At 39.1% G+C, this 26,077-nt stretch overlaps 1 protein-coding gene across 1 annotated transcript in view; it reads left to right on the forward strand.

Annotated features, from left to right (window-relative positions):
* The first annotated feature begins 837 nt into the window (after positions 1-837).
* LOC131039931 (pentatricopeptide repeat-containing protein At3g18110, chloroplastic) overlaps positions 838-26,077 on the forward strand; it is a 104,228-nt gene continuing 78,988 nt past the window's right edge. The window contains exons 1-2 of the mRNA XM_059221210.1: positions 838-4,662; positions 4,771-4,971. Coding sequence (XP_059077193.1) covers positions 1,019-4,662; positions 4,771-4,971 — 3,845 coding nt within the window. The 5' untranslated portion in view covers positions 838-1,018. The remainder of the gene's footprint in view (positions 4,663-4,770; positions 4,972-26,077) is intronic.

A 26,077-nucleotide genomic window follows, 5' to 3' on the forward strand; every position in this document is an offset into this window, starting at 1 on the left:
TAGACTTGTAGGTCTTTCTATTTTTTCTAAAGATGAAGGTAATGTCTACAAGATAATACATGAATAGTAAAATACCCCCTCCTCATGTATTTGTATATTAAAATGAAATTTAATAACATGTTAATGACATAATTTAATGATTATGATTAACTCCTTAGACTTGTAGGCACTTCATTTTTTTTTTTTTATAAAAATGGGGATAATGCCTACAAGATAATTAAATTCAAGTTTAATAATGTAAGTTTTGATTGAACATAGATAGATGGGTAAACACATTTCATTTGCAAATATGACAGACAACCAACTCTAGGTAGGGGACCTTGTCAAAATCAAGCCAACTAGGAGCATTGCAATGCCTTTAAGAGAAGGTGGACAGTGGCATGGAGGGATGAGACCATCCACCACAAGTTACATTATCTTTGGAATTACTCCTGAAGAAGAAAGTGCTCTCATTAGTTGGAAGTCAATTGATGATTCTATCCTTGAGAAGTTAGGCAATCTTAATGATAAGTATCCTCTTCCTTTTGATTTTTCTTTAGTTGCTTAAATTTTATTCGACTTGATCCTGCTTATGTTTGATTGTCTTTATTATAGACTTGATCTTGTTAAACTTTGTCCATGTATTCTCTACCATCTTTTTTTAATATTATACTGTCATCCTTTATTAAATAACATAAAGAAATATTGAAAATAAATAATGTCATATTTAGAATTATTTTTAAAATATTATTTATGAATTATCTTATTTAACAGAAAAATTATAAATTGACACACCTTAATAAAATATTCCATAAGAAATCCAGTGTACCTCTCAAACGGTTATGTGGCAGTTTCACAAAATTAATGGAAAATCAATGTCACCAATTAATCAGAAAAATATCTGCTCTTCGATATTTTGTGTGCTGGAAAGAACATTGGTCCTCGCTAAGCAGAATTGCTCACAACGTATATTCAGTGCTTGGACACACTCAAATTTGAGGATGCGCAATGTCTGTGTAAATAGATAGGTAGCTGAAAAATGTTAGCCGTATGTATTTTCCCAGCCAGGGGAGTCCATTCGGGCGCACCATCACCTCCAAAACAGGTATGCTATTCAAATTCATTATCCAATAATGCATCAGCTACTTCTTCTTCTTCTCCACAACAATTTAAGTACAGTAGGGCTTCGCCTTCAGTAAGATGGCCTCATTTGAATAGGGAAGACGACCCAGTAGATTTATTCTCATTGCCTTCCACTCAAATCCCACCAGAACAAAATGGTAGAATATCCAGAAAGGAACACAAAAACCATTTAGAAAGAGAGCAGGGGTGCTCTAAATCTTCAAATTTGAAAAATATCGAAAGCACAAATGTCAAAATACGCACAAATGAAGACACCAATTTGGAGCAGCAGGAAGGCTCTATACCTCCAAATTTGGCCCATAACCAAGATATAATGGACGAGAAATCCATTCTGGAGAGTAAGAGATTGGCTAAAAGACAAGCGCAAGTTGCAATCAAGAGGGCCACTGATTGGCAGAGTCGAGTTCATCGGCTATCGAATGCCATTTGCAAGCTGCATTCTGATCGTCTGGTGGCAGATGTGCTGGAGAATTCTAGGATAGAGCAGCTTTCACCCCTTGATTATTGTTATGTCGTGAAAAGGGTGGGACAGACACATTGGAAAAGAGCTCTAGAGATTTATGAATGGCTGAACTTTTGGCATTTGTATACGCCAAATCCCCGGATGTTGGCAACTATATTGGGTGTTTTGGGCAGGGCTAATCAGATTGTTTTTGCTGAGGAGATTTTTCAGAGAGCAGAGCCTAAAGTGGGGAATTGTGTTCAGGTATACAATGCAATGATGGGGGTCTATGCTAGACACGGGAGTTGTGAGAGAGTGCAAGAGTTGCTTAACTTGATGAGGTCCAGGGATTGTGTGCCAGACCTTGTGACTTTCAATATTCTGATCAATGCTCGCACCAAGGCGGGCTATATGGGAAATGGTTCTGCAATTGGCTTGCTTCGAGAAGTGAAAAATGCAGGGCTGAGACCTGATATTATTACTTATAATACACTAATCAGTTCCTGTGCAGCAGGTGGGAGTGCTTTGGAGGGTGAAGAAGTTTTTAAGGACATGGAGCAATCTGGGTGTGAGCCTGATCTTTGGACTTACAATGCAATGATTTCTGTGTATGGGCGTTCTGGAAACGATGAGGAAGCAGGGGAATTATTGGATGCTATAAAAAGGAGAGGATTTTGTCCCGATGCTGTCACCTACAATGCTCTATTGTACGCATTTGCAAGGAACGGGAAGGTGGAAAAGGTTGATAGTGTCAGGATGCAAATGGCTTCCGCTGGATTCAGGGCAGACGAAATCACCTACAATACTATGATTCACATGTATGGGAAGAAAGGGATGCATGAAAATGCCCTCCTTCTGTATAAGGAAATGACAACATCAGGATGCCGGCCAGATGCAGTGACATTCACCGTTTTGGTTGATTCTCTGGGGAAAGCTGGCTTCATAATGGAGGCAGCCCAGGTTTTCTCTGAAATGTCAGAAGCTAGGGTGAAACCCACATTACGTACTTTCAGTGCTTTGATCTGCGGATATGCGAAGGCAGGCATGCTAGGAGAAGCAGAAGAAACATATGATTGTATGATAAAGACTGGAATTGGGCCAGATTGTCTGGCCTACTCTGTGATACTTGGTGTTCTACAAAAAGCCAACAAGATAGAAAAGGCTTTGACATTGTGCGAGAATATTGTGCAGGAGGGCCTCAAACCAGACCCAAGTTTGTATGAATCCATGCTTCAGATCTATATGATTGAAGATGACCAAGAGGGTGTGAAGAAATTGACTGAATATATGGAGGCTTCTTCTCTTGATCCTTCGACTGTATGTAGTATCCTGGTCAAGGCAAAATGCAACGAGCAAGCAGCTAATGTGTTGAAGTCAGCTGTGGTCCAAGGTTACTCTCCAGGTCGTGAAAATTCGCTTTCCATTCTCGATGTATATCGTTTGTCAAACAGGTACAATGATGCACGCGCCTTTGTAAATTTCATCTCTGATATTGGAACCAAATCCATCACTTCCATCACTGTCATACATGAAGCATTGATCATTATGCTTGCAGAAGCTGCACAGGTTGAAGCTGCAAGAGAAGAATTTGAAAAATTGAGTATTTATTGTCCTGTGGTTGGTGCCTCTGTTTATGAAGCTCTGATTATAGCATATGAGCAGTCTGAGCTTCTTGCTGAAGCTTCACAACTTTATTCAGATTTCAGGTTTTATGGTCTGCAGGCTACTTTTGATATCTGTAGATCTATGGCCATGACTTATTGTAAGATGGGGTTTCCTGAGACAGCGGATAATTTAGTTGGCTGCACTTTGCAGAGCGGTATGATATTAGAAGATTATTCGGTTTATGCTGCTTTGATTGAGGCTTACGGAAAACAAAATATGTGGCAGAATGCAGAAGAGATATTTGGGCAGCTTCAGTTGTCGAATTTGCCCATAAATGGGAAGGTTTGGAATGCTCTCATATATGCATATGCTCAGAGTGGCCAGCACAAGCAAGCACGGATTGCATTTGATCAAATGTTAAAAAATGGCTTGTCACCTACAGTAGACACTGTCAATGGCCTCATGCAGGCATTGATTAATGGAGAAAGATTGGAACACATGCAAATCCTGGTTGAGGAATTACAACAGATTGGATTTAGGATAAGTAAAAGCACCATCTCTCTGATGTTTAATGCATTTGCCAAAGTTGGGAATATTCCCGAGGTAAAAAGGATTTATAGTGATATGAAAGCTGCAGGTTATTCTCCTAATATGCAACTTTACAGAACATTTATCAAATTGCTCAGCAAGAGGGAGCAAGTCAGAGACGCTGAGTTGATTGTTGCAGATATGGAAGCAGCTGGTTTCAAGCCTGACGTTGGCATCTACAATTCAATGCTACACCTGTACACATGCACAGGACATTTTAAGAAGGCAGTTGAAGTTTATCAACACATGCAAGCAGCCGGATGTGATCTAGACGGTAATACTTATAGCATTTTAATCTCCATGTACAGTAGGCATCTTAGGACTGGAGAAGCTTTTGCTATTCTGAAAGAAATGAAGAGGTATGGTCACATGCCTACATTAAATGCATTCAAAGAATTACTTTCTGTTTGTGGTAGACAACAGCTATGGGAAGAGACTGAAAAACTTTTCGGTGAAATGCAAAATTCTTGCAAATTGGATAGAGAAGCATATCATGTCATGATCAAAGCATATAGATATGCTGGTGAGCATAAAAAAGCAGAAAATCTCCTGGCTGAGATGAGAAATTCAGGGATTGAGCCTACTCTTGCAACGATGCATATGCTTATGGACTCATATGGAAAGGGTGGAGAGCCAGAAAAAGCAGAAAATGTACTCAAGGATTTATATGACTCTGGATTGAATTTGGGTACTGCACAATATAATACTGTTGTGAATGCTTACCTTAAAATTGGCGATCATGCCATGGCAATTGAGAAGTTGATGAAGATGAGGGCGGATGGTTTTGAACCAGACTGTAGGACATGGACATGCATCATTGGAGCTGCAAGCATGTGTAAAAGTACCAGTGAAACATTATATCTTCTTAGGACTTTGGGTGATGTGGGATTTACACTGCCAATCAGGTATTTCTTAGTCATAGCCTTTGTTTGCTCATGGAAGTCTTTCTCTCTTTATTTGCCACATTATTGAAGCTGATAACTTATTGCATTCTTCTATGTAAAAACATTTAGGCTGCTAACAGAGAATTCAGACAAATTGATATCGGAAGTTGACATCCTTCTGGAAGAAATGAAGGTGCTGGAAGATGAGGTTGGATTTGGCTTTGTGAATGTCATTGAAGATCTGCTTTGGGCATTTGAACAGAGAGCTACCGCTGCATGGATTTTTCAAATGGCAGTTCAAAAGAAGATTTACCCTCAAGATGTCCTTAGGTATGTTTTCATGATATGGTATCTATAAATCTTTTGGACTTGAGAGTTTGTGTTCTCAGTATTTCCTGCCTGGTTATTGAAAATATGGTAGTTGTCTGAGCTGTAAATTTCTTAAAATATTTCAGTGTTCTGCAAATCTTATTATCTATTTTATGGGTTGTGTTGATGTGTTTTTAATGCACATGCGAACACAGAATAAAATACCCAAGAGTATCTTATCCTCTCTTGAACAAAGTTTCTCAAATGCTGAAGATTGGCTTAAGGATCACTTGAGAAGACTGCAAGGTTCATGAATGTAGGGTCACTACATGTGGATAAGCTCATTGGTTTGATGTGATTATGTTGGAATCACAAGGGGACTTACATTCGAATGCCTGAATGCTTGATTTGCTGGAACTCGATCATCTCATGTTGCAATATGGTGATGCTCTTTGTCCTAAACTAGCTTGAATTGAAAAAAAAAGGGCAAAAGGAAAGGGTTGAGAGAGTCTACTTTAAGACCTAGAATGTAAGAAGATAATTGAATGATTAGCTGGAATTCTACTAGGCGAGGTCTCACCATCAACTTGAACAATTTGACACAAGCTCAGTGCAATCTTCTAAGGGCATTCCAAAAATGTTCGAATCAATACCATCAAACATTGATTACCATTTAAGTTAATGCATAAGCAATGAATGTAAAACGATTCAAAGTTAAGCTCATATCATTCCAGTTGACCACACAGGGCATGCTTACAATCAGTAAGAGGCTAGTGGTATGGACTAGGTGAATTCCACATGAATACATTCAACAACTTCTTCCATTCAATCTAATCAATATGAAAATAAATTGAGAAGTAGAACCATAAGGCTTGTTGAAATAACAAATTTCACCATAACTTCAATTAAAAGAGTATCTCATTTACAAGTCATACCAACAATTCTTCCCTCTCCTAATCTATTTCTATTCTATCCTCTATTCTATTCTTATTCACTAATTATTAGCTACTCACTATTCTATTCACTATTAACCAACTACTAGCTATTGCTATTACCCTTTACAAATGAAGAGTTTGAGCTTTGTATAGAGAGCTCATTTACAATGAATGACCAGAATTAATTCTCCATCAATGGCCAAGATTTTACAATGAAACCCTAATTAGGGTTTGTTACAACAAACTTTCCTAAACCAATGAGAAAATTACATTTAGTGAGTGTGGACCAATAAATATCAATGGTAGGTACATCGGAGTTTGTGCATCCATGGGTGAGTTTGGTACATTGAATCAAGACTTGCTGAGGTAGACCTTCCCTGATTGGTGAATGGTGACTGGGATGCTGACTAGGACGCCACCTTTAACTTGCACCTTTGTAGACTGGATGGATTCATCATCATGAAGAGATATCAAGAGATATCTCTTGATACTCAACATTATCTAGCTTGCTCAAAGTAGTGGTGATGGGATTTATTGATATAGCTAAGTCCTTCTTCCATCCTTGCATGCTTGCCTTGGAGTGATTGTATGATCTCTCCTTTGCTATCTTATGATTTCTCCATGCCAATATGATAGAATGAGAACCTTGAAGATATCCCGCTCTACTACTTGCAGCTGCTGAATATTTGAAGTTTTTCAACCTAGTAGCACTTTGAGTCTTCTTCATGCATTCGAGGTGTTCTTGATGCTGATGGAGCTTCTTGAAGAGGTCTTCCTTGTATCTTGTCCTTGGTGTTGAAATTTTCTCCTTGAAATCCTTGTTCCGATCTTCCTTCAACCTGGCCCATTTGATTTCTTTCCTTGACTCCTGCAAAACATACAAATGGGCATCATTCTCACATGATATATAACCTTATATAATCTCTTAATTTGACATAATCTCTGATTCTGATTTTATGCGATTTTCTCCAAATCTGATCAAAGAGAATTGATAAAAATCAGTAAATTCATTGTGTGGAAGATAAGTTGAGTGCCCTAGGACAAATCTGGGCTGTCTTAAGGTGAATTCGCTGGTTGATAAGCTTGCTGGCTGAGCAAATTCGCTTCTCTTTGGTGCTCAAATGATGAATCTTGCCTACTTCAAAAGATTAGACCTGCATCTCCAATGATGAAATTCGATCTTATGCTGATGGAATTCGTGGATGTTCTGCTGAAGTTCGCTGTTCAATTGGAGTAATTTGCTGGCCTGCTGACAAAATTCGCTTTTAGAGAGGAATTATGTTTTGAATTGATGCTAAAATGATCCTTTTGACTTCTCTTATATATGCGATTTAGGGTAAAGGTGTGTCTTTTGGGGTATAAGGCCGACTTACTTTGACAAAATAATAAATTGTCTTCCTCATCCTGGCCGACTCAACACAAACTTTCTTCATCTTGTCTTTTAATAAATTCGCTCTAGGCCTTTTGAAAGTACATGACTTTGAGGTTCGCTCTATGTTCTTTGGAAGGACAAGGTCCAAGTAAAATTTCGCTCCATGTCCTTTGGGAGGACATGACCTATAATGAAAATTCGCTCTTCATCCTGTTGTGACGTATTCACACATCGCCCCATTGCAAATGGGGACCCCTGCTTTTTGCTTTCTAGGGTTAGTCTTCTTGGCTTAGTCTTTTAGGTTCTTGATTATTAATCTTTGCATTGGAGAGTTGCCAGAGAGATCATTGGAGATAGCAGGGTCTGCTTGAATTGAAGTGGGTCAGTAGGTGGTCCAGGTCAGGGTCTCTTTGAAATTCTCCCCTTGGTTAGGCCTGGGTCTTGTTTCTAGGGTCGAGTTTGATTGAGTTTGAGAAAGTCATTGTATCATGCTAGGAATTTTGCCTTTTGAGACCTATGCCATTGAGTCAAGTCAAGGATGCCTTGAATTAAGTTGAGCAAATTTTTTGATCATGGACAATGAAGAATTTGAGTGAGAACCTCAATTTCGTTCCTGACCCTTCCAAAGGGACAGGAGCGAAATCTTCCTTAGCTCTCTTTGCCCTCCTATTTTGGATAAAAACTTCACTTTAAGGCATGGATTGGGAGGAAATTAGCTTGAATTCACCCTTGGAGACGCCTTGGACAAACTTAGACTTGGAAATTTGGAGAAAAGGTCAAGAATTTGAGCATTATTGCAGAACGCCTTTGAAAAACTTAGACTTGGAAATTTGGAGAAAAGGTCAAGAATTTGAGCATTATTGCAAAATTCGCTCGTTAGTGAAAGGGTCGAGAGTTCCTTAGACTCTTCTCTTGCTCCCAGTTTAGACCTCAAAGCTTGCTCCTACGCCTTGACTGAGTGAGGAATGACCTATCTATACCTTGTAAGCAAGTTGGAACGAGATGGGATGAGGAAATTGAGCCTAAAACATGAATTTCGCTCCTGACCCTTCCAAAGGGTCTAGAGCGAATTTCTCTTAAAACCTCTCCTGCTTCTAACATGGGTTAAAATCCTTGATTCCACGCCTCGAGTGAATGAAAAATGATCTATCCATTCCTTTGGAAGTAAGTTGCAACCAAGTGAGATGAGGAAAATTGAGGAATTTGAGCTAAGAAGCAAATTTCGCTCCTGACCCTTCCAAAGGGTCCAGAGCAAGATTCCTCTTTAGGTCCTGTCCTTCCAAATGTACCTAAGCGAAATTGTTAAGATGTGCTTCTGATCCAACATTTTGAACTAGGCACCTCCTTAAGGTGATTTGTTAACATGTCCTAAGGTGAGAGCAACGTGAATGAGGGTGAAGTATTGAAGTATTGAATGATATCTAATGCTAATTCCTCAAATTCGCTCCTGACCCTTCCAAAGGGTCTAGAGCGAATTTCCTTAGATCTCCCTTCTTTGCATCAAGCTTAGGTTCCAAAGCTTTAATTGAGGTTGATTGAACTTAGAGGCACCCTTAGGCATGAATTTGAGTAGGTCACGATCACTAAATGTGAGGGATTTGAGTATAATTGTCAAATTTCGCTCCTGACCCTTCCAAAGGGTCTAGAGCGAAATCCTCCAAAAGACCTAATTCCTCACCAGAGATATTGAATGGTGGTCATGCATGGCAAGAAAAGGATTCAAAAGTCAAGTCTAAAGCAAAGCTAAGTGAAAAAAGATGTGAATTGAGCCAAAAAGAGCAAATTCACTCCTGACCCTTCCAAAGGGTCCAGAGCGAATTTCTTCAAGAAGTATTGTACCTTGCTCATACCTTTGAACTAATCCATTCCCAAGCATTTTTGAAGGCAAAACACTTGTTTTTGATGAGGAAAGGTTGAAAATGAAGTCAATGATGAAAAAATTGAGCTTAAAGGAGCAAATTCGCTCCTGACCCTTCCAAAGGGTCCAGAGCGAAATTTATCTAAGCTCCTGACCCTTCCAAAGGGTCCAGAGCGAAAACCCTAGAAGGAATCCCTATTTCGACTAATGCACTAAAAGAACCTTGTTTTAAGCTAAATTGATGGCGAATTGACTTGATCATGATGGGAGGAGGTTTGATAAGTTAGGTTCAAGGAAAAGAAATGATGAATGGAAGATGAATAGCATTAAAGGAAGAATTTCACTTCTGACCCTTCCAAAGGGTCCAGAGCGAATTTTCCTAAACGCCTATTTACTCCTTGTTTGAGACCAAGATCTTTGTTCCTATGGTGTAGTTGAGGGAAGATTGATGTATACTTGCCTTGAGAAGTGAATTGAAGTGAGGGAAACTATGAATTTGAGGCTAAGTGACAAAATTTGCTCCTGACCCTCTCAAAGGGTCCAGAGCGAATTTTCCTAAGACCCTCCCTTTTGCTTCAAAAATGGACTAATTTCATGCCTTGGAACCTCAATTAGGATGTTATCATGCCTTGGAAACAATTGAATTAAAGAAAATGATGAGAAAGTGAAGGAAAATTGAGCAAAATAGCTAATTCGCTCCTGACCCTTCCAGAGGGTCAAGAGCGAAAATCTCATTATAGGTCCTGTCCCTGGAGAGGATCCAGAGCGAATTTCGTTATAGGGCCTGTCCTTCCAGAGGGTCCAGAGTGAAAATCTCATTATAGGTCCTGTCCCTAGAGAGGATCCAGAGCGAATTTCATTATAGGGCTTGTCCTTGGAGAGGGTCCAGAGCGAATCTCATTATAGGGCCTGTCCTTCCAGAGGGTCCATAGCAAATTGATCCTAATGCTTTCTTGTTGATGATTTAAGGTAAGAAATGCTATGTTAGAATGAATATATCATGTATTCCTAATCATCTTTTGTTTGTTTTGCAGATCAATAAAATCAAGTTCGAGGGAGATCAGGTCAGGACAAGGGCGACCTCTTCAAGTTTCATCATCATCAAGGACACTTCAAATGCGTGAGAGAGGACTCAAAGTGCTTCCAAGTTGAAGGACTTCAAGTGTTCAAGGAGTTTCAAGCAATGGAGATAACCATCCTCAAAGACCTCATTCTACCACATGGAGAAATCATAGGATGGCAGAGAAGAAAGATCTTATAAACACTTCAAGGCGAAATGAGGTACTAGAGAAGGAGTGACTTGACTGTGAGGAGGCTTCATCAAACACAGGAGAGTCAAGGAGAGGTACATCATTCATCAGGTACATCAAGGATGAAGGAGGATCAATCAAGGTCAGTGCAAGGGTACGTTGAAGAAGCAGATAGTTTCAGAAGAGTTAAACAAAGTTAAGCTTCTCATCGAATATCAAGAGATGCAAAGTTCCCTGACCAAGCATAAACGCAAGACAAGGTGGCATCCCAGTCACTGTTCCTCCAGTCAGAAAGGTCCACATCAGCATGTCCAGATTCGATGAATCACGCTTATGCATGAAGGCACAGACTCTGATGTACCTACCCCAGTTTCCTATTGGCTCTCATGTTTTGAATGTAATTTTATCATTGGCCAAGGGAGTTTGTTGTAACAAACCCTAATTAGGGTTTTCATCTTGTAATCCTAGCCATTGATTGTAAATCAATCAGAGCCATTGAAATGTAAAGAGTTTTCTATATAAAGCTCTGGCTCTTTATTTGTAAAGGTTAATAGTTAGTTAATAGTGAATAATAAGAGAATAGCTAATAGTCGAGAGTTAGTAGCTAGAATAGAAGCTTAGATAGCAATTAGAGTAGATTAGGAAGAGAAGGCAAGAAATTGTTGCCTTAATTGTAAAAGATTCCATTTTCAGTGAAGATATGGTGAAATATGTTGTCCCTTTGCAATGTGCATGGTTTCTTGTTGAATCTTCATATTAGATGGTATGATAATTATATTGAATGAAGGAAGTTACTGAATGCACATGCGTGGAATCCGCCTAGTCCAAACCACTAGCCTCTTGCTGATTGTAAGGGCGCCCTGCGTGGTCAACTGGCATTGAATGAGCGCAATCTCGAATTGTTATGCGTCTATTGTTCATGCATTAACTTGATGGTGATCAGTGTTTGACGGTGATGATTTGAACATCTTCAGAACTACCCTAGAAGATCGCATTGAGTTGGTGTTGAATTGTTCAGTTTGATGGTGAGACCTAGCCCAGTAGGACTCCGCCTAGTCGTTCATCCATCTTCTTACATTCTAGGTCTTAGAGTAGACTTTTTGAACCCTTTACATTTTGCTATTTCTTTATTATCCCGGTGAGTAGATAGGACTCGAGTTCCAGCAAATCAATCAATCAGGCGTACAAACGTAAGTCCCCTTGTGATTCTAGCATAATCACATCAGACCAAATTGAGCTTATCCACACGTAGAGACCCTACATATAAGAACCTTGGAGTTATTTTGATTGATCCTTAGGCAAATCTTCAGCATTCGAATAACTTTGTTCAAGAGAGGATAAGATAATTAAGGTATTTTATTTTGTGTTCGCATGTGCATGAAAAACACATCAACACGTCCTTGGGAAGGATAGGACCTATAATGAAAATTCACTCTCTATCCTTATGAAGGACAGGACCTATAATGAAAATTCGCTCTTCGTCCTTAGGAAGGACAGGACCTATAATGAAAATTCGCTCTTTGTCCTTAATAAGAATTTCGCTCCAAGACCTTGGTAAGGACAAGATGGAATTCGCTTTCTGACCTTGGCGCGGACAAGACCCAAAATGTAATTCGCTCCCTGTTCTTTGCAAGGACATGACCTAAAAATAGAATTACATGGGATGAAATTGGCTCCAGGACCCTTGGAAGGACAAGGTCAACCGGTCAAGTTCGCTCTAGGTCCTTTGGAAGGACAAGGCTCTTGATAAGGAATTTCGCTCTTTGACCTTGGCAAGGACGGGATCTAAATGAGAATTTTGCTCCATGTCTTTTGGAAGGACAGGGTCTTGATAAAAATCCTTGCTCTATGTCCTTTCCAGGGACATGAATTGAAGCAAAAATTGCTTTAAGACTTCTAAGGTACATATTTTCGAATTCGCTCTAAGGTCTCTGTGAGGTACATACTTGGCAAAAATTCGCTCAAGGACCTTGGCAAGGACAAGAAACAAATTCGCTCTGGATCATCTCCAAGGACAAGGTCAAGGTAGGAAATTTGCTCCAGGTCCTTGGCAAGGACAGGGTCAAGCTCAAAAAAGTTTGCTCTAGGACCTGAGCAAGGTACGGGAGTCTATGTCCTTAGCAAGGTACGGGGTCAAGGTTCTTGGGTAAATTTCGGTCCAGCGAGGGAGCGAGGTACACATCCTTGGGAAAGACTCTTGACTTAGTCCTTTCACCTGACTTTGCTCAATTTGTTCAATCCTCAAGTCTTTCATCTATGAATCATTTTTTGCAACACTTAATGTCTTACTTCACTCCACTCAAGAGACCAACCTGACACGATGACCCTCTAGATACTTGAGAAACTCTATCCCTTCAATGCAAAGACTAATAGCAAAGACTCTATCACAACCGAGAAAGCAAAAAGTGGGGGGTCCCCATTTGCAATGGGGCGATGTGTGAATACCTCACAATAGGTTGTATGACTCATTTTTGATCTCTCAACGCCTTCCAATATTTTTTCCTACAATTAGCTGTTTTTTGTGGTCTGCTGATTTCAACTACTTAGAAATTCACAGATCCTCTAGTTTCCTTCTTCGTAAGCTATGTAGATAGGGAATAGATAATTTAAATGTTGTAATTTTTTTCAATTACCTACTCTAGATTTCCACGAACAATCTATCATAAAAGAGTCTTCTTAAGTTAAACACAAACAAATTCTTTACCAACTAAATTACAAGTTATTTGTGATCTTACTTATATTTCTAAAGATGTCCTACTTCAACGAAAGCCCTAATTAAATAGGACTGAGTTGGGAAATGATAACAAAATAGAAACTAGGTTTATAGTAATTGATGTGTTTAGTTTTAGTGACAATTAAACATATGAATGACAAGAGTGTTTAAAGATATTTGACAAGTAATGGAAATTAGAGATGGAAACTGGATAAGTTGGCTGATGCAAAAGATCAGAAGGATCCTGTAGAATGAGTTTAAGTTGCTGACAGGAGGAACAGAGTCAGATTTTCATGTCAAGATGTTGGTGCACCTTTGTGAATGTTAGTGCAATTGTGCTAGTGTCTTGCACACAAAAAAATGACAGCATAGATAATGATGAACAAAAACTTGCCACAAATTTGGAGAAATGGCAAATAGAATAAGGACACTGAATTCTTCATAAGTGAAAAACAGAAAATAAAAGGAAAGGTGAAGTGTGTAATGGATCACCGGGTTCTTAAAAGAGGAGATTTCTGTTCTAGTGTAAATCTTGCGAGTTGGAAAAATTGTTAAGACTGCTTGGGTGCTTGCCAAGGTGTTCAAACTCGAATTTAGACTAGTCAATAGTATTAAGCATAGATTCCAAACTTGGCAAGTCACTGACTACTTGCAACTTTCTTTTGCTCTTGAGTATTTGCAGGATAGACCCACCAGGAATTCATGCTGAGTGTTTTGCAAAGCTCACTGAGTCTTTCAGCAATTTCAACAATCTGAATTGTCATGCCGACAATGTGTCAAAAACATGGAAAAGATTTGGGTTAAACACTCCAAGCTTTTTAAGCATTGTTTTTTGCCTTTTTAAAAAAATATGAAAATTGTGTGCACCATGAAGGTTTGTGTGGTTTTGAAAGGTTTCATTTGGGCTAGGTGATAGGGGCTCCACCCCTCAACCCTGCCCTATATCATGGGAGGGAACACACTAGGGGTGCTGCCCCTAGACACCTACAAAACTTGTTTGATATATTTTGTAGCTGTATTTTGCATAGTTTTAAAACTCGTGGACTCGCCACGGACTCGTGAGTCCATGGGAGCCACGAGTCGACTCGCCAAGGACTCGCGAGGCGAGTCCATCTGAAAGACTCGCAAGTCTTTTGCAAGGACTCGCGCGAGTCTTTTGCATGGACTCGCGAGTCTTTCAGATGGACTTGCGCGACCCACAAAAAAAAGTCATGATATCTTAAAAATTGAGTTTTTTTAAAGTTTTTTTGCCTTCATTTGGCATAATTGGGAGTGAGGACATCGAGTTTTATCTTCAAGGGGGGAGTGAGGACATCTGTTTTGTATATATACCGTAGTGCTAGTTGCTTCTGCCCAAAGTTTGATATTTAGATTTTGATCAAGGATCATGGCTTTGGCAGCTTCTACAATAGTCCTATTTTTCCTCTCAGCTACCCCCATTTTGTTGAGGATTATAAGGTATTGTTAACTCCCTCTTAATCCCTGAATTTTTACAAAAATCTTTAAATAATTTTGAAGTATATTCCCTCCCATTGTCAGTTCTTAGGGTTTTAATTTTATTTCCTGAGGAGTTCTCCGTTAGTGATTTGAATTCTTTAAACCTATTGAGAATCTCTTCTGATTCTTTACATTTCAGAAAGTAGATCCAAGTTTTCCTAGAGTAGTCAACAACAAATATTACATAATACAAAAATCCCCCTAGAGAGGGTTCGGACATAGGTCCACATACATCAGAATGAACTAATTCTAATATTTTGCTTGTCTTCCTAGTACTATTTTGGAAGGCACCCTTGGTATTTTTACCTAGGGCACATCCCTTGCACGCCTTTGAATGATATTGCTTCAACTTAGGTAGACCTGTGACAAGATTTCCCATAGATGATAAAGCCCTATAATTCAGGTGGCCTAGTCTTCTATGCCACACCTCATTTGCATTTGTGGCTTCATGAATTAAGGCTAAGTTGGGCTCTGTGCATAGCTCATACAAATAGCCTTGTCTTTGTCCAATGACTTTATCTTTTCCTAAATTGCTTCTTCTTACTTTTCTTATTTGAGCTAGTATTTAGGACTTGAAGGTCTTCGTCTATGTTCTTTTGTTTTATTCCAATTTTGTTTAATCTCGACTCTTCTTGGAGACAATCATCTCTTAACCTTTCAAACTTAGGATATTTGGACCTTGCACTAATGCCTTGGACAAATGTATTCCATCCATTGGGCAACCCATCTAGAGCAATTAGTGTTAATTCTTTACTCTGGATCTCATAATCAAGGGTTGCAAGTTCATCTCTTAGGGTTGATATTCGCATGAAGTAGGAGTTGATTGTCTCCCCTTTGTTCATCGTGATATGATTTATCTCTCGTTTCAATGCCAGAGTACGACTTGCATTTGATATCTCAAATGTCCTTTCAAGTGCTTTGAACATTTTGTAAGCTGTCTCTTGTTTCTTTATGATGGGCATTATGTTGTTTCTTACCCCATCAACTATTATTTTAATAGCCTTTTCATTTCCCTCAATCCATGCTGTTTTGTCGGGTTCATTCTCGGGTGCTGCACTTTCAGTTTGAACATATGAATCAACTTTATTTTCTCTCAAAATCATTTTGATTCTAAACTTCCAAGCTGAGAAATCATCGCTACCTCCGAGTCTATCTTCGAATCTAATAGCACTGGCCATTTTGGAAATGTGATGTAATATATAATTTTGTTCTTGAATTATTCAGAAATTGAATAGCCTCAGATTCGATTAACTTGGCTTTGATACCATGTAAAGTTTTATTCAATTGCAATAAAAGAACAAATTATATATGTGAGAATTTTATATGATTATATTGTCTGATAATCTGATTATTTTGTTGCAGGCTGAAGGAGAGAGATATTAATATTTTTATATGTCTTCTCCAAATGATTCATGGCGGGCTTTATATGTTTTAGAAGATCGGTCAATAGATGTCTTGACCGGTCATGTCTTTTAGACATGACCGATCAAGGCACCTATTGATCGGTGTCTTTCCATATTGCACATCCCGATTTCGATTATGTTTGGTAACTAACATTTAATACTTAAACACTCGGTTGAAACGGTGTTAGTTATGATGCTTTGTTAATGGCCCGATTATAAATGTTTATCGGTATGAACTAAACCCGTTAACAAATAGCATTACATATGCTATCGGGTTAATACCCCGATAGCATATTAATGCCGATTCATAAATGAATCGACATTAATATGCTATCAGGTTATTAGCCCGATAGCATTTAGATCGACGCTTAACTATGTTAAGCAAGTCGTCGATCTAATCCATCTTTATCCAATGCCAATATCATAATCATGATCAATGTTACAATCTGATAAACATATTCAGTTCGGAAAGCATAAATCAGGTAATCTAATAGCATAGATGAATAAACCATAATAGAATAAAGGAGATTAATGGGTTAGAGACGTCTTATCTTGCAGAAGCTACTAATGCATTAACAGTTTTGTCTAGGAAAAGATGGTAAACCTGTTCCAGAATCACAAGTCTTGACGAATATTAACGAGCAAGAAAAAGTAGATAAAGTAGTATACCATAAATCAAACCTTCCTTTGTTAAAGAGAGGATCTTGACGTATGAGCTTCATTCATCGCCTTCTAATCTTCAGCCTATAGAGAGCCACCAATTTTTGTCCACACTTGAAGAACAACCTATGGTCTATACACATAAGAGATCAAATGAACTGTTGGAAATGGCATTTCACAATGAGTCTTGAGAGATTCTTGATCAACACACGGCAAGATGCCTCTATGTGGATTGGGCATTCTCACCATATTGGCAACAAATGGGGAAAGCATTTAATGGGGCTCCAAAAGATTCAAAGGGATCAAGTTTTGGGAAGGTGCATAGCACCTTGTTGGAAAAAGAGGTGAAGTTTGTAGAGGAGTCCTTGAAACCCATAAGAGATTCATGGGCCAAAACAGGGGTGTCCATTATGATGGATGGAAAGATGCAAGAGATTGTTCTTTGATCAATGTTATTGTAGTGTCCCCTAAAGGGGCAGTGTTTTTTAGAGCAATGGATTGTGATGGGGAGGTGAAGGATGGTGCATTTATTGCTAACATTCTTTCTCAAGTTATCTAGGAAGTGGGCACTCAAAATGTTGTGTAAGTTATAATATACGATACCAAAATGTAGAGCGGTTGGGTCATTGGTTGAGTGTAATTCACACATTTTTTGCACACCTTGTGTTGTCCACTCCCTCAACCTTATGCTACAAAAAATTGGCACCAAAATTCATTGGATCAAATAGGTGTTTGATGAGGTTGAAGACATCCAAATATGTCACCAGCGACCATATGGCAGAAGGCATATTTAGAACATTCTCGGAATTGGAGCTTGTTGATGTGTTTTTATGCACTATGCAACACAGAATAAAATACCAAAGGCACTCTATCCTCTTTCTCCTCGGATGCTAAATTATGTGATCAACCGAGATGACTCCAAGGTTTCTATTGTCAAGTCTTGACGTGTAGATAGCTCAATGGTTAATGTGATTGCTGGTAATCCAAGGGGACTTATGTAGTTTTTCCTAGGAGACGAATCACTCAAACACAAGGAATGCTTAATGAGGCTAGATTATTTTCAATGACATGCTTAGCTTTCTACTACTAAAGATTGTTTGATAAAAAAAGTGCAAAAGATTAAAGGGTTGAGGGATACTAAACTAAAACTAGGAATGCAAGGACAATGGGCAACTTTCTAGTGAAACTCAATTAGGGTTCACTTTGACATGCAACGAACAACTCCACAAAGCTAGTGTGATCTTCTAAGGATAGCGAATGATGTTCAAATCACCAATCACAATCATCAATACCATCAAAAGAATGCATACTAATGAATGAATAGCGATTGAAGTTAAGCTTGATTATAGAGTTTAGTTGACCATGCAAAGTATTTAACAATCAGCCAAATACAAGTATTATGAACATGAAAGTTTCACCATAAGTAATGCACAAAGATCTTTCATTCATTCAAAGTAACTCAATAAACTTTAACTTGAGAAGATGGACAACCATGCAAATACTCCAAGATATAACATAAAATCATCAAGCTTCAATGTCTTATATTAATCCAGCAGCAATGTAGCAACAATTCTCCAAGTCTCTCATTAGTTACAAATGAAAAAATGGCAGCTTATATAGAGCTCCAAATACAAATAAAGGGCCAAGATCAGTCTAAAATCGATGGCCAAGATTGAGACAACTAAACCCTAATTAGGGTTAGTTGTAACCAACTAACTAATTGTCAAACCTAATAAAAACCCAGCCAATAGAAGATGAACACCTTCCTTGGCACAAAATGCGAGGAAAGAGAATGAATGGAGAAATTCCATGCCAACTAGGATTGGAACAAACTTTCTTTTAGAAAAATGTTCCCTTTGTCTCTCTCCTTGAGAGCAAATACGATGAACTTGGACATGACCATGTCAAGCTCTTCCATAGATATGCTTGGCATGATGTCAAGCTTGAATTCAACAACATCCAATGTTTCAGTACAAGTTGCAATGGTTCTTTGCCATTCCAATTCTTGTTTTCCAAAATTTTCCATGAAGGCCTTGAATGAAGAAACACTGCTCAAGAGAGTTGCCAAGAAGCCTATAGCTGGAAAGAAATTGCATTTCAGTTTACTTTGCAAACTATCAACACTCAAGCCATTCTCATCAAGTATCTCTTGCCCATACACTTCTTTGACTGATGCTAGGAGCTGATCCTGAATCCCTTTAAGCATCTCTTTCATTCTAATACAATCATCCTTCACCCTTTCAAGAGTCTCCTCAGCTACCTAGGCACAATACCATTGGCCGAATTCATAAACTGCCTTTGCCTCTATTGATGTTATTTTTAGGCACACGCGAACGCAAAATAAAATAACCAAAAGTATCTTATCCTCTCTTGAACAAAGTCTCTCAAATGCTGAAGATTCACACAAGGATCACTTGAGACAACTCCAAGATTCTTCAATGTCGGGTTACGACGTGTGGATAAGCTCTGTTGGTTGTTGTGATTGCTGTTTCTTCAAGGGGCCTTACGTTTTACATGAATGCTTGAATTGCTGGAACTTAGATTCTATCTACTTGCTTGGAGAATAAAAAAGGGCAAAAGGCATAGGGTTTAGGAAGACAAGAGAAGAGTGAATGATTCAAAGGAATCCTACTCGGCAAGTTCACACCATCAAACCAAATAGTTTCACACAAGCTCAGTGCAATCTTCTAAGGTACAATTCAAAGATGTTCAATTCATTATCATCAAACATTGATTACCATTCAAGTTAATGCATAAACAATGGACGTATAACAATTGAAGTTAAGCTCATTTAATTCCAGTTGACCACACAAGGCACTTACAATCAACAAGAGGCTAGTGGTATGGACTAAATGGATTCCTCACAAATACATTAACACATTCCTCCATTCAATTTAATCAACATGAAAGTAAATGAGAAGTAGAAACCATGGGACTTGTTTGAATAACACATTTCACCATAACTTCAATGAAAAGAGTATCTCCATTTACAAGTCTTAACAACAATTCCTCCTTCTCCTAATCTATTCTAATTGCTTGCTATCTAGTATCCATCAACTATTCACTATTGACTCTTAACTATTAACCCTTTACAAATGAAGAGCTTGAGTTTTATATAGAGAGCTCATTACGATGAGTGGCCAAGATTGAACCCCATCATGAAACCCTAATTAGGGTTTGGTACAACAAACTTTATCTTGGCCAATGAAATAATTACAACATTTTGACACGTCATTTATAGAGTATTCGACCGATAGATAGTGGGGGGCAGGTGCATTAGAGTTTGTGCCCCCATGGGTGAGCTTGGTTCATTGAATTGAGACATGCTGATGTGGAACTCTTTGATTGATGGAGTGATGACTAGGATGCCACCTCAACTTACACTTGTGGATTGGATTCATCATCATGATTGAGTATTGAATAATATTTCTTGACACTCAACATTATCAAGCTTCAGTAGTGATGATGATGAAGGCGTGTTTCCAAATTGTATCATGTTGTTCAAGATCTTCTAACTTTGATTAACTCTTTTGAAACTATCTTCTTGAATGTCTCAATGCTGAAATCCATAATGGTTCAAGATGTTGACTTCCTCTTAGTCTTGAATCTTGATATTACCTTGGAATGAACCCTTAATGTCACGATTGCTTCTTCACTCCTTCGAAACTCTTTCTTTGTGATTCCCTTCCTGCTGTTGATTCTTTCATCCACATCCTTGGATGTGTGGATCATGTTCTAGTATAAGTGAATGCTTCTTGTTTAGTCACCTTCCTTGATATCATTATGCTTGCCGGTGAAATCCCTCCTCTTGAATGTCACACTTGCCATGTGTTGCGTCCCATCTTGAATATGCTTCCTCACTCCTTGCTTTGATTCTCCAATCAGACCTAGAAAAGAAAACATTTTGAATCATATTGATGAAACAACAAAATTAACTGAATCAATACATCCCCTATCATACTAAAAGAAGAATTTCGGACTTTTTGAGTGCCAATGGAGGAGGTTCACTCCTGTAGGAGAGCAATGGAAGAGAAATTCGCTCCTAGAAGGGAGCAATGGAAGAGAAATTTGCTCCTGTCAAGGAGCAAAGGAAGCTCTCCAATATTCAGCCCACTTAACTAAATTTCATCAATCTTACCTTCTTATGCCTTAATTTTATCATCTTTCATATGTGAAATGCTTCAAGTGATCATCAAAATGCTATCATATTTCATATGTGAAATACTTCAAGTGATCATCAAAAGTGCATAGGGGGGAATTTTGCTCTCATGGAGGAGCAAATGAAGGTGATTTCGCTCCTGAGAAGGAGCAATGGAAGTGAAAATCGCTCTTGAAGGGGAGCAAAGGAAATGACCTTAAATTCGATACTTAGCTTGATTTCCTCTATTTACCCTCCATTCCATCCACTCAAATGCATCAAATTACTATTGTCATTTTATGACACCCTTGGTCCATCAGTAAGAACTGATCAGAGATACGATCCATGGACCAGCGCTGCCCTAGTTGATCAAGGAGAAAGCAGAAGAATCATGAAGTGTGAAGTGTTGCCTTGTCTGGAGGAAGTTCCTCCCTTGGCCTTTTCTTCCTTCCCCGAAACCCCGAGGTTCTTTCCCTTTGCCTTCTCCTGTTCTCCTTCCCCGGAACTCTGGAACCCCGAGGTTCCGAAGTTCCTCCTCTTTGCCTTCTCTCGCTTTTCCTTCTTTGGAACTTCGGAACCTCACTCTTCATTTTCTTCTTTCTAGGAATTCCGGAACCCCGAGGTTCTGAAGTTCCTTCCCTTTGCTGCCTCTCCTTTCTTTTCTCGGAACTTCAGAAATCCAAGTTTCTGAAGTTCCTCTCTTTCTTTCCCTTTCTCTTCCGTTCCCTGAAACTCTGGAACCGAAGTTCCTTTCTTTTCTTCTTCCCTTCCTCGGAACTTCGGAACCCCGAGGTTTCGAAGTTCCTTTGCGCAGTTCCGCCTTTATCTTGCCTCCTCCTCAGTTCCCCAAAACTCCGGAACCCTGAGGTTCCGAAGTTCCTTTCCCTTGCCTTCTCCGGAACTCTGGAACCTCGACTCCTAGCCTTTCTTCCTTCCTGAACCCCAAGGTTCCGAAGTTCTCTTCCTTTGCTTCCCTTTCTTCCTTCCCGGAACTCCAGAACCCCGAGGTTTCGAAGTTCCTTCCTTAGCCCTTTTTTCAGTTCTCCGGAACTCCAAGGTTCCAAAATTCCCTGCTGTGTCTCTTTCCTCTTCCTTGAAACTTCGGAACCCTGAGGTTTCGAAGTCCCTTCCTTGTCTTCCCCACTTCGGAACTCGAGTTTCAGAAGTCCTTGGACTTCTTGCCAACTGAAGACACTTTTGGATGGCGTGATTAGCACTCAAGGCTTTAAATGCTCCTACAGGTTTGGTGACTTATGCACTTTCTTTTGTGGAGCCACAAGGGCGCATTTAATGTTTTTGGCAGGATTTCCATCAAGGGAGGTACGAGGCCATGTTTGTTGTGGTGACTTATGTCATGTCTGCGTACTCTAACTTTGGAAGGTCAGTCAATCCACCTTCTCAAGGTTGCCTTTTGTGGGTATGGCTAGGTTGCTTGAATGTACAAAAGTCAAGTGCATGCACTTCCCTGCACTCCCAGACTGACATGCAGAGGTCATGATCACTCTTTTAACCATTTTTCTATATAAAGGCTGTTAAGCCTCATTGTAAAGGGTTCTCTCCTTGTTGCCTTGAGCTTTCCTATGCTCTTTCTCTTCTCTTGAAGACTTGTAATTATTTTTGCATTTCTGCAACTGTAAGTTTGGCCTTTGGCCTTTGAATGAATTGAAATTACATTCTTGCCTTCCTTCAACTTATGCATGCTGTGTATGTTTCCTTATCTTCATCATAAGTGTATGTTTTGTGGCTCTTCTCTCCATATATGTTGTGTTAACTTGTTTTTTCTGAGTGTGACTTGTGGGAATCCTTCTCCCCTCTTGACACTTACTAAATTCTAACCTCCATACATGCGTTTGGGTCACTCATACAACTGAAGTTTGTACATCTCTTGGGTATTTCAGTTGATTCCTTGTGCCATTTCGGGTGGGGAGAGGAACAATCTCTTATCTTGGTGCATCGCCTCCTTTCATTTTAAGCATTTCTCTCTTTCCTTTTCGGGTAGGGAGAGGAACAATCTCTTCTTGGTGCATCACCTCCTTTTATTTCAAGCAATTCTCTCTTCCCTTTACCTCTGCAAGTTGTTAGGATAGGCTTAGGAGTAAGTTTTGAAGTGTTGAGTTGGTTCAACACCTGCACTTGGATTGAGAAGGTAGCCGACTTTCTCCGGAGATTCAACCCCCTTGCGCAAGGTCCCACACTTCGGGGTTGTTTCTATGTTTCACAAGGTTGCTAAGTTGATAGCTTAGCAAGGGTGCGAGCTTTTGTGATAACAATGTTTTTGCACGCTTAGTGGGACTTACTTTCGATGCACATGCTAAGGATTCAGTGCTGTTCTTAGTGTCTCAACCTTTAGTGGCAGTCATCTCTCAAGCACTTGGCGACTCTGCTCAACAAGTCCAGTTCTTGTTCATACGAAGTTCCTAACTCTGGGACTTGTTGTGACGTTTTCACACATCGCCCCATTGCAAATGGGGACCCCTGCTTTTTGTTTTTTAGGGTTTGTTTTCTAGGTCTTTTAGGGTTTTGTCCGTTAGCCTTTGCATTTTGAGTGTCGCCAAGGGGATCACATGGATAGCAAGTCCGGCTTGAGTGATGTCCTGATCCTGAAATTTGGCTAAGTCTAAAAGTCCTGATCCTGAAATTTTGGCTCCTGAAATTTTGGCTAAGTCTGGAATGTCCTGATCCTGAAATTTGACTAAGTTTGGAAACTGAAAAACCTCCAAAAACTAGATTTTGCAATATAACTCTTGGAGGTCTGAAACCACTCTCAAACATCCTGAAAGTATATATGGAATATAACTTAAAGTATTTAAATGTTATATTCCATAAAATTATCCTGTCGGAGAGTTCAAAAAGTCAAATTTCGCTCTTGTCCTTCACTGAGGATCCAGAGCGAATTTCGCTCTTGACCCTCTCAGGAGGTCCAAGGTGAATCGCTCTTGTCCCTCACCAAGGGTCCAGGGCGAAAAAACCTATTGGAGTCATTTTTGACCTTGTTTGGTCAAATTAAGATATCAAAGGCGTGGTGGAGGACGAAATGAACGTGATAAAGCATCCAGATTTGATTAAAGACAATGAAATGATGGAGTTTTGCCTAGAAGGGTAATTTCGCTCTTGTCCTTCACTGGAGGTCTAGGGCGAAATTCTTCATATACACATTTTTAGACCTTTCTTGGACATGAACTTTTATTCATAGCGTGAAGCAAGGTGAAATCTTCCCTAGCAAAGACATTTCATGATGAAAGATGAAGCATTTTGGCCTAGGTGACAAAATTCGCTCCTGTCCCTCACTGAAGGACCGGAGCTTGAATTTCAAATTTGCACTATTTTTGCAAGATCAAAATGATTTTATGATTTGAAGAGATTAAGGAAAACATGATTCGTGCATTGAATATAATTTGAGTGGTCCCACAAGCAAGGAAATATACCAAGATGACAAAAGGCGCTCCTGTCCCTTGCTGAAGGTCCAGAGCGATTTTCCAAAAGTGCAATTTTATTTGCAAGGACAAAACAAGTTTTGTGATTGAAACGAATGAAAGAAGGCATGTTTAGCCCGTTGAAGATAATTTGGAAGGCTAACAAAGAACGGATAAGCTTGAAATTGCAAAATCGCTCCTGTCCCTCTTTGAGGGACCAGGGCGAAAAACCTAATATCCACTCCTTCTCGCCAAGTTTGGGCAAATCTAAGCCAAGGCGCAAGTTTGAAATGATGCTTAAAATGCCTTGAAGTGGAATTGAGATGTAAGGATTACAAATTTTGATGACAATTTGCAAATTCGCTCCTGTCCCTCTTCAAGGGACCAGGGTGAAATCTCCAAGTATGCCCATTTACCTTACATTTTGAGATGCTATTTTTGTTTCCAAGACTCAAGAGGGAGTGGGGAATGATGTTCTACGCCTTAGAGTAATTTGAAGATTGAAGCGATCAAGAATTTGCACAAAGGACTCAAAAGCGCTCTTGTCCCTCACTGAAGGACCAGGGCGATTTTTACAAAATCAACAATTTCCCTCCAAGATTACGCTAAGGCAAGGTTGTGCAAGGATGGAAAAGGTCTTCTAAAGCGTGGTGAACAAAGATTTGACTTCAAAATTTGATGATCCTAGCCTAAATTGCTAAAATCGCTCTTGTCCTTCACTAGAGGCCCAGGGCGAAAATCTTTAGAACACCTATTTTGCCTTGCGAAAGCAAATTGAGCATGCATGGAACAAGTGAAAGAGATCATTACTTACCCCACAATGAGAATCGACAAATAAAAGGACAAAGGATTGAGAGCAAAAGTGAAAAGTCGCTCCTTTCCCTCACCAAGGGTCCAAGGCGAAATTGGTGATGTCCTTCATTTTCACATCATTTGAGCGTTGATATTTTAACTTTGAGGCCTTTGGAGATATTGAATCAAATTCGCATTAAATTAAGGCATTTTTAAAATTAATTTTTAAGCCTTGAAATCAATAAAAATTCCCTTGGAGGCATTTAAAATTAATTTTTATTAAATTAAAATTAAATGTGGAGCGCACAAGGCATTATTTTGCCTTTATTTGACAAGTCGGCCTACTCCTTTTGAGGTTTTATTTATTATTTCACCTTTTATTTGCTAGGTCGGCCTCATGGGTAAGTGGAAGGTGAGCACTCTATATATTGGAGGTGTTTTTTCACAATTCAAATCATTCAATCATCCTTTCAAGTGCGAATTTGGAGAGCTAATTGAAGGTGCGAAATCTAGTTGGAGTGGAGCGAATTTCTATTGAAGGTGCGAAATCTAGTTGGAGTGGAGCGAATTTCTACTAAGTGTGGAGACTAAGGAGGGCGAAATTCATATTGAAGGCTATTGGAGAGGCGAATTTCTTGCTAGATTGGAGGATAATTTCCAGACTTATGAAGGCTATTGTAGAGGCGAATTTCTTGCTGGATTGGAGGATAATTTCCAGACTTTTGAAGGCATTTGAAGGCGAATTTCCAGATTTTTAAAGAGGCTAGTGGAGTTTATTCTTTTCCAAGCTAGGGGAGGTGCAATTTGTTCAAGAGAGGGCTTTGATCTACACTTTGCCTAGCGAAATCTATTTTTTACATAATTTCTTAGAGTTTAAAACTCAAGAGGAGGTATGGCGAAATCATCTTGACACCCTTATTCAAGGTTTGATTTTTTAGACATTTTTTGGAAAAATCTAAGTATTACATGGTTAATTAGGAAATGATAACTCAAGATTTATCATGAAGTTTCCTAATTAAAATCTTGAATCTTCCTTTTAAAGTTTAATTTTTAGATTTCAAGATATATTACTAATTTTGAAATGTTGTGTAGGTAT

The sequence above is a fragment of the Cryptomeria japonica genome, chromosome 5 (assembly GCF_030272615.1).
Source record: "Cryptomeria japonica chromosome 5, Sugi_1.0, whole genome shotgun sequence".
Lineage (NCBI taxonomy): Eukaryota > Viridiplantae > Streptophyta > Pinopsida > Cupressales > Cupressaceae > Cryptomeria > Cryptomeria japonica.